Here is a 10,000-nt window from a genome sequence, read left to right as displayed (position 1 = left end):
TGCAAGGAGATTAAAACCAGTCTTCCGATGAGTTAAATCACAAAATGTTCTCTATATTTGGTTATCTTCATAAACGATACTTATATTTTGAGCAACATTAAGTTGGATTTAGTATGACATTTTTGGGTCAAATGAAATGATCAAATGATTTGAAATTACATTTATTTTGATGAAGTATAAAATATGTTGATTGTTCTTGTTTTTTCCCATTTCAATTCACCCCAGATATATATTTTTTTACAGTGTGACTGTGTGGTTGAGTTGTCTAAAATCACAATGAAATTCCCTCATCCGCCTGTTCCACATTCACTCCTCTGTCTCCTCCTGTTTCAAATCTCTCCAAATAAGGTACTTCTATTCTGTTTTGACGCAAGTTCCGTGTGTCATCACTTTCAGTGGGTTTAACATTGAAAACCTTTCAAACACCAGATATCAGTTGAGGTGTGCTACTTTTCATGTTTTGAGTCCCTGCCATTCTCATGACATAGTCTGGAGTGAAGCGGAAGAAGATCAGGTAATTGGCTAAGTGGCTCTTCTACCACAGGGAGGAGGGATACACTGACGTGAAGGGGCTAGGTTCCATGTGCCTGCGCTGACCGAACACACTGTACCAGTGTGTTAGCAGTTACAGCAGATCAATCTTGGGTTGGGACATGTGAAGTGTGCGCGTGTGTGCGTGCATCCATGCATGTGTGTATACAGTCATCACTTTTGAAATCAAATCATATTTTATTAGTCTCTTAAACATTTTCAGCAGATGTTATTGCGGGTGTATCGAAAATACTTGTGTTCCTGTAGCCTTAGGGGAGAAGATGATTGCGACATCATGTAACATCCTGCCACCATGACATGGCTTGACATCCCGCTGGGCAAAAACTGGGTTGAAACAACGTTGTTTCCACGTCATTTCAACCAATACATTCAATGTGGCGATGTTGAATCAACGTGGACAACTGATTTGATTCAACGTTTGAATTTTTTTCACCCAACTTTGAACCTAAATCCAATGGCATGTTGCTGATTTTACGTTGAATTCAGGTTAGTTGACAACTCAACCAAATGTAAATCAAAACAAGACATTGAACTGCCGTCTGTGCCCAGTCATACTATGTATATTAATTATCGTAATTGTACAAAGTATTATTATACAAACTCATTACACCTATCCTGAAGGGATAGAGAGGACAATTGATGAGATGTGAGGAATCCTTAGCTGTGGGTGGGAATCTGTGTCAGGATAAATGGCAGGGGAAATCTGAAACAACTGGAGCTGTATTGACGATTATGTAACAGTAGGAGGCAGTATCGAGTTGCATTCAGCCCTAGGGTTTTTTCTCTCTCTTTTCTCTTACAATCTCACTCTCCTCTCTCACATACACACAAAAATGAGCAAACGCACACGCACACGAGCGAAACCTCACACACGCGCGCGCGCGCGCCAACGCACACAAGCGCACACACGTGCAATGCACGCAAACGCACACACCCGCTCACACACACAATACTAGGTCAGTTCTCAAGAGAGATTATTATTCAATTAAAAAAATGAGGATCAGAAATGTCACAACCCCTCTCTCTCCCTCTCTCTCATTATAGCGTAGTAGAGTAACTCCTTTTCGGTGTCTTTTCCTACTTCAGCCTCGCTCCATCTCTCTTCATCTTTCCCCTTGTCCCTTCGTTTGCCATTACACACATGCTAAGACAGCGCAATATCGTATCCCCTAACCACTGTTCTTTCCCTGCCATAAATCTTACAATATCTCGTCGCTCATACCCCACTCCTCTCTCAGATGTTGGATGACAGATATTTGTCTCACAGTGTTGCAAAAAAAGAACCAACACAGGCATGCTTCAAAGGGACTATATTTAGAGAGAGAGGGAGAGATGGCAGAGAGATTGGAAGATTTAAAAAATGAGAGAGGGGGAGAGGAAGGAAAACGAGAGGGGAAAGAGAGAGAGGGGGGATGAGATGGAGAGAGAGAGAGAGAGAGAGAGAGAGAGAGAGGGAGAGAGAGAGAGATTGAGGGGAAGAGGTGAGAGGGAGGAAAATAGAGTAAGAGACCTGTAAGAGGGAAAGGAAGAGGAAAGATGGAGAATGTGATTACGGGGAATCATGGACGCAAATGGGATAGAAATGCATAGGGAAAGGAGCTTCTGTCATTGAGAGAGTAGGGGGAAAGAAAGGAGATTAGGGTGTGCATTTGCAAGTGTGTGTGTGTGTGTGTGTGTGTGTGTGTGTGTGTGTGTGTGTGTGTGTGTGTGTGTGTGTGTGTGTGTACATATTTGTACGTGTGTGAGTGTTGAACCCTGCTTTAGCAGCGCACTCTACGCATAACATGACATAAGAATTAGATCCCAGTTCCATCACAAAGGTCACCGACAGAGTCAGAGGTGGGAAGTGGGAGGAGGAGGAGGGAGGAGGAGGGAGATGGACAAGGATGTTCAATAGGTGTGTGGAGTCATAGACGTATATAAGCAGTCCACTTGGTGACACGCGAGGTGGTGAGGCAAGGAGGGGAGGAGGGCAGAAGATGTAACAACAAATAGAGGGAGAAAGGAAGATGGGGAGCGCTAGTGGGGGAATCTAAACAGGAGAAAGAGGTACAGCGAAGATGACAAGCAAGCGAAAACAAAATGGAGAGAAAGGGAGGCAGAGGGAGAGACAGAGATGTAGTGCACCCCAGGGATACACCTATATGTAGTAAAGTGCACGGGGGAAAAGAGTGATGGTGCCGCTCTCTCTCTTCCTCTCCCTTTCCATCCCCGCTGTGCCTTGTCTCTGTATCGTTTCTGCTGTATCATCATCCTCTTCCTATGCGTGGGAAAGCACTCCTCGTTAGTACAGCCGACACAAGCTGGTGAAGACAGCCTAGAGAGAGGGGAGCGAGGGGGAGAGACGAGAGACAAAGACAAAGAGAGCGCTACTGTACCTTCCACCACTGTCTCCACTAAAACGTATTTTGAGAATACAGCCGCTTTCAATGAATGACGAAGAAACTGCAAACAAGACAACCGTGGACAGAAACTAAGGGTCTGCTTCTGCAGGGGAAGATCTAAATTAAAATCCCATTTACAACTCAACCAACCTCCATTGTGAATGAGCATAAACAAAATGGCCATTACTGTTACGTCACTTTCCGTACCGTCACAGTAACAGCAGTGACTGTTAGTAAACAGTAGATCACTAGCCTGACGACTCACACTCAATTCTTCCGCTGCTCTGACATTCGCTACATACTTTACTCCGAGACTGCCATCATTGAAGTCGTTTGTGGCGACGAGGGGCACGAGGGGCGTTGCATAAAACAAAGTCATCAGTGATGATATAGTCTCCCAATCAGAGCATCAAAAGTCATTTTCAAACCGTAGCTTTACCCACGTGTGTTCTGGCTCTTGCCCAACCCATCGTTTTCTGGACCAATCAGACGGACCCGAATGTGTCAGGGAGGTACTCAAATCCAGAATCATTTTGGAGATGAAACTAACGTCCGTGGGCGTGGGCGTAGCGTTTGGCTGGAGCAAGGAGTCTGGGTAGCCAGGCAATGTCTTACCAACACAAAATGGTCAACACCGTGACATGATTCATTACCACTATAGCCTAGTGGTAATAGCCTAGTGGTAGGCTAGTGGTTAGAGCGTTGGGCCAGTAACCGAAAGGTTGCTGGATTGAATCCTTCAGCTGACAAGCTAAAAAATTGGTCATTTTGCCCCTGAACAAGGCAGTTGAACACACTCATCCCTGGTAGGCCGTCATTGTAAATAATAATTTGTTCTTAACTGACTTGACTAGTTAAAGGTTAAGTAAAAATATATATATTACATGGTTCATTATCGTTACATTCATGTCAATGCTGTAACATTGACTGTCGGTAATGTATCTGTATGCCGCTCACATTCAGGTTGGTTTCTTCGTCTGACCATCAAACAAACTTCATTCAATCACAAGGAAACCATCAAGACATCATCAATGATCTCCCTCAAGGTCACCATGATGGATTTACAGGTTAAACCCGTGTACTAAATGCACCAGTAACATAGTGATGCAGAAACAATTGCTTCCTCTGCTAGCGAGACAGGGACAGCCTCTGTTGCTTTTCCTTGTACCTCAGCACCAAAAGTCATTTCATCGTCTCCAAGTAAAAGTACACACTGTCTCCAGCCAATCCCCCCTTTGCTGATTGGGTTAGCCTCGCAATTAGCGCGCAGTTTACTGTGTTTCTATCTAAAATGGAGGCTGAAAACAAGTGCTGAGGCGTGGGGGAAAAAGAGCTAGACGCTGCAGCCTTTCAGGCCTGGGATTACCCCTAGATCTGACTGGAGTAATAGTGATGATTCAGAGATGACTCAGGGTGGTGGTGGTGGATGCTGCTCTACACTTTACACACACACACGCACACACACGCACACACACACACACACACACACACACACACACACACACACACACACACACACACACACACAGGCACACACACACACGCATACACACACACACACACACACACACACACACACACACACACACACACACACACGCACACAGGCACGGCACACACACACACACACACACACACACACACACACACACACACACACACACACACACACACACACACACACACACACACACACACACACACACACACACACACACACACGGCACTAGTCTGTGTATTTCTGTCTGACTGCACACATTAGGGAAACAGGTCCCCATAGCTAGTGGAGCCAGGTTTGGCTGCAGATTGGAGCTACTCTATGAATACCGTGCAATGACTGTAGTGATGCCAGTATATGGCAGAGTCTCTCTCAGGCAAAACAACTAATAGAGGGGGCAGATGGAAACGAAGGCCGCTCTTTGATTGGTGGAGAGCTGATAGTAAAAGACCACTAGGTGATGTCACACCACAACAAATAAATACCAGGCTTTGACTTTCTTCACAGGGTACTTTAGAAGTACAGAACTACTAGCCTATAATCATTTATTTCCTATCAACAGAGGTATGAGAGGAGTGTATGACCGCATCTTATTCCCTATATTGTGCACTACTACCTCTGACCAGGGCCAGGTTTTCCAAAAGCATCAATGTTAGAACCTTAAGATGCCTTTGGGAAACCGGACACAGAGCCATATGGGCTCTGGTCAAAAGTAGTGCACTATATAAGGAATGGAATGCCATTTGGGACACAACCCTAATCTCTGAAGGTGAGTCTCTAATTGTGAGCGGATTTTAAAGGCCACTGGCTCACCTCTATTTATTCTCCAAGTGCCTCCTGATGAAAAGCAGATCTCATTCTCTCTCTTTCTTTATCCATTCCCTCGTTCTATCAGAAGAGCAGTGTTGATACCAATACAAAAGGTTCGCTCCGCTCGCTTTCTGAGAACGCACTCTAAATGGGTTGTGTCAGAGAATGGAGGCTCTCATCACAGTGAATTCTCCACAGTGCCCACCTCAGTGGGAATGTCAGGGACATGTGTTGCGGCAGAGGCGTACGAGAGCACAGTGCTCATCCTGTGGATGTGTCTCCTCTCAGGCCACAGGCCACATTGATGAGACAACGGTGTAGAAGAGCCAAGGGGTAAGAGAACTCTTGGAGGAGGTATGTGGACACTCATACTCGCACAGACACGTGCGCACACTAGGACACACAGACGCATGCACGACAGCAGCACTTACGCATTCGAACACACATTTCAAATACTTCATTTGAATCCACAAATCACATTACAGTCAAGAAGGATTCAAACTATTTCAAAGGACACAGACATCTGGACACTACAGATGGCACCTTCTTCTCCACATAGCAAGGCTGCCCATGAACGCTGACACGGAGCAAGCAGTACCTCGCTATTTGTCTAATGCAGATCTGCAATCTGAGGGCCACGCACTGTCAGCCTTTGAACACTGAACGAGAATATAAACGTGAGCTGAAATAAAAGATGCCGAAATTTTCCATACGCACAAAAGGCTTATTTCGCTCGCATTTTGTGCACAAATTTGTTTATATCCCTGTTGGTGAGCATTTCTGATAAACCACACCTGACAGGTGTGGCATTTCGAGAAGCTGATTAAACAGCATGCTCATTGCACAGGTGCACCTTGTGCTGTGGACAATAAAAGGCCACTAAAAATGCGCAGTTTTGTAACACAACACAATGCCACCCATGTCTAATTATTCATCTTTTTTACTTTTATCCCCTTTGTCTCCCCAATTGGTACGTACAGTCTTATCTCATCGGTGCAACTGCGCTATTGACTCGGGAGAGGCAAAGGTCGAGAGCCATGCATCCCCCGATGTTTGGGACAGCGGTTTGCTGATGTCAACGTTGTGAACAGAGTGCCCCATGGTGGCAGTAGGGGGGTGGTATGGGCAGGAATAAGCTACGGACAACAAACACAATTGCATTTGAATGCACAGAACTACCGTGACGAGATCCTGAGGCCCATTGTGAGGCCCATTTTTTTTAGGGTATCTGTGACCAGCAGATACATATGTGTATTCCCAGTCATGTGAAATCCATAGATCAATGAATTGATTTCAATTGACTGATGTCCTTATATGAATGAACACCTCCCTCTGGCCTCCCCACCACAATCTGTCATTTCTGGTATACAAAAAAACACATTATCATCAATATCAAACCAGCCCCTCACCTCAGTAGCTATCAGGTCGACAAGGCCGGTCATGTCTAACTATGTACAGGTCTTTGTATGAACAGCAGCCAGTAACAACATGTGCAACAGACTCCATTCCATTTGACTTGTGTAGACAAACACGTGGGCCGAAGAACAAAGAATGCCAGCAAACAGCCTGAGAAATAAACAGACAAAATAAGCACTATACTTACAGAAAAGTAAACTCAGGAAGAAACACACTGAAGCCATCAGACAACAGAACCATACCTACTTCCAACGTGTCAAAGAGCAACGTATGAGCTTTGAAGAGTGGGCTGTGAGAGCCTATGCAGCTCTCATTGGAAGTCTACCACAGTGGGGTGTTTGCTTTCTCAAACAGAACTCTTTAAGCCTCTCCGTTGGGTTGGCACTGAGAGAGAGAGAGAGAGAGAGAGAGAGAGAGAGAGAGAGAGAGAGAGAGAGAGAGAGAGAGAGAGAGAGAGACAGAGACAGAGACAGAGACAGAGACAGAGACAGAGACAGAGACAGAGACAGGAAGGAAGGAAGGAAGGAAGGAAGGAAGGAAGGAAGGAAGGAAGGAAGGAAGGAAGGAAGGAAGGAAGGAAGGAAGGAAGGAAGGAAGGAAGGAAGGAAGGAAGGGGTAGCAAGACAAATAATGAGAGAGAGGGATAGATAGGAAGAGAGAGGGATAGATAGGGAGAGAGAGAGAGAAAGGAAGAGGGAGAGAGGGGAGCAAGATTGATCATGAGAGAGAGGGATAGATAGGATGAGAGAGAAAGAGAGCTCCCCATATTTAGTCTGGGCCTTCATCACAGTGCCAACCTCAGGATACCCAATAGAGTAACGTGGCCTTTTACGTCTGAGCCAGAACAACCGCAGAGATTTATGCAAACACACGCACGCACGCACGCACGCACGCACGCACGCACGCACGCACACACACACACACACACACACACACACACACACACACACACACACACACACACACACACACACACACACACACACACACACACACACACACACACACACACACACACACACACACACACACACACACACACACACACACACACACACACACACACACACACGGTATGCAAAGCTGTGCTCGTGAGCATATCAACACACATACGTTGCTTATCCTTTTACAGACACTGTCCACATACAGTTACCCATGTATATCCCATAAAGCACACTGCGTGAAAAGGATTCCAACATATTCACACAGAAATAGGAGAAAAACACCCAGTATGTATGCTTCAGGGCAAGCCTCTCTCTGCCTCCATGAATATTTCATCCCTTCTTAAAATAACCTGTCCCTTTAAAATATATGTTTGCGCAAACAACCTACAGCCACAGCCAAGCGAAAACGCCCAGGGTACTTATTTACACGTTACACAGGAGGGCACCGATAATGCTAAACGCCACATGCTACAGCACACAGCAGCAGTGCTGAGGAGAACTACTCAGGTAGCGACTAAATCTGTATCCTGGTATGAGTTGAGTTCAGGCCATACAGGTTTAGAGCAGCCAGAGTGGTGGAAGATAGACCATATTTCGCTTCCTGAATAATTGACTGGCACTAGAACACCTGGTCTCTCTCTCTCTCTCTCTCTCTCTCTCTCTCTCTCTCTCTCTCTCTCTCTCTCTCTCTCTCTCTCTCTCTCTCTCTCTCTCTCTCTCTCTCTCTCTCTCTCTCTCTCTCTCTCTCTCCCTCTCTCTCTCTCTCTCCCTCTCTCTCTATATATTATTCTATATTTTTTCTCCCTCTCCCTTTCTCTTTCTCACTCTCTTCTCTCTCTATATTCTATATTCTTTCTCCCTTTCTCTCTCTCGTACTCGCTCTCTCTCGTTCTACCTCGTTCTCCCTCGTTCATTCTCTCTCTCTCGCTCTCTCTCTTTCCCAGGGCCATGACATAAAGACCATACATAAACAGGCGAGAATATATACGTTCATGTATTCCAAAGGTATTCTCTGTGGTAAAAGCATTAAAGTGGGTGAACCTACAGTATGGCAAGGTTTCCTCCAAGGCAAGTTCTTTATTCTGGCTCTGTGTCTATGCAATACCCAGGTAAAGACGGTCTGCAAGTGTAGTTATGCTGTAGGCTGATTGAAGCTTTATTTTTGTATTTTTCTAATATAGATTCAAGGTTCTTATGAATGTAAATAAGGGACCACAATGGAAGTAAGTCATTGGCTTTGTGTCATCCCTGAAAAGTATTTATTTTTAATGTACTCTGTATATGTATTTTAACACAATAAAATCAATGGCAATAAATGAAACCAATCCATCAATCAATCAATAAACGGTTGAGTGGCTGGCTGGTCAAGGACGTCCAACCATATCGAGAAGACAAAAGACAGGCGTTAGCTGGAATTACATGGCAGAGGGAGGGATAAGTATGTGCTAAACCAAGTGCAGCATAACAATACCACAATAATCTCATACTTTCCAAATTCACAAAACCCCCCCATCATTGAAATCTCACTCCAGAATTGGTCATATGGCACAATGTATAATCTTGTATTATCCTAAAATCTCATTTATAAAGTCCATTTTGTAGTGTGTAGCAGGTGGCTATGGTGATCATATTAATGAATGAATGCGTGTGCTTTGCCATCTCATCATGGAAATGCCCGGGACCCAAACTACAGCACAGTGTCTGCGTCCCACATGGCACCCTTATACCCTATATAGTGCACCACTTTTGACTAGAGCCCTATGGGGCTTTATTCACTATAAAGGGACCAGGGTGCCATTTCATTTCAGACACCAGCTGAGAAGCAGGAGATAACAGAGAAGATTAAAAATGGTAGACCACGACAAGAGTCCAGCAGAGATGACAGGCAGTTATGAGTACAACCCCCAAGATCACACATTAGATAATTGGTGTAAAAAAATCTCTCTCTCTCTCTCTCTCTCTCTCTCTCTCTCTCTCTCTCTCTCTCTCTCTCTCTCTCTCTCCCCCCCTCGTGGGCAGTGGATCCCTGCCTGTCACACATCCGCATCGGGGAGTTTTTGAAGAAGATTGGAACAAAGCCTCGGCTGTGTTGTCTTTCTTTGCTGTGGGTCCTGATCTGATTTGGCCTGGCCTGGGCTGTAGTACTGTAGCCCAGACAACACTAACACTTTAGATAGGCTAGCCATATGGCTAAATCTGGGAGGACACATCACTGAGATATCTCTCTCTCTCTCTCTTCCTTCCTTCCTCCCTCGCTCGCTCTCCTCTCTATTTCAACCTTCCACCCCCCCTCTATGTCTGTACCTCTCCCTTCCTCTCTCTCTTCCTCCTCCCTCTCTCGCTGTCTCTCTCTCTCTCTCTCTCTCTCTCTCTCTCTCTCTCTCTCTCTCTCTCTC

At 45.3% G+C, this 10,000-nt stretch overlaps 1 protein-coding gene across 3 annotated transcripts in view; it reads right to left on the bottom strand.

Annotated features, from left to right (window-relative positions):
- LOC118399103 (ephrin-A3-like) overlaps positions 1-10,000 on the bottom strand; it is a 102,544-nt gene that overhangs the window by 9,699 nt on the left and 82,845 nt on the right. The window contains exon 1 of one of the 3 annotated variants that reach the window (XM_035794899.2): positions 6,848-6,980. The exons of the other annotated variants lie outside the window; for them this stretch is intronic. Coding sequence (XP_035650792.1) covers positions 6,848-6,900 — 53 coding nt within the window. The 5' untranslated portion in view covers positions 6,901-6,980. Of the gene's footprint in view, positions 1-6,847; positions 6,981-10,000 lie in introns of those variants that run through there. 3 annotated transcript variants of the gene reach the window in all.

The sequence above is a fragment of the Oncorhynchus keta genome, chromosome 20 (genome assembly GCF_023373465.1).
Source record: "Oncorhynchus keta strain PuntledgeMale-10-30-2019 chromosome 20, Oket_V2, whole genome shotgun sequence".
NCBI classification, from domain to species: Eukaryota; Metazoa; Chordata; class Actinopteri; order Salmoniformes; family Salmonidae; genus Oncorhynchus; species Oncorhynchus keta.
Note: the sequence above shows the minus strand (reverse complement) of the source record. Positions and strands in the feature narration are given on the sequence as shown.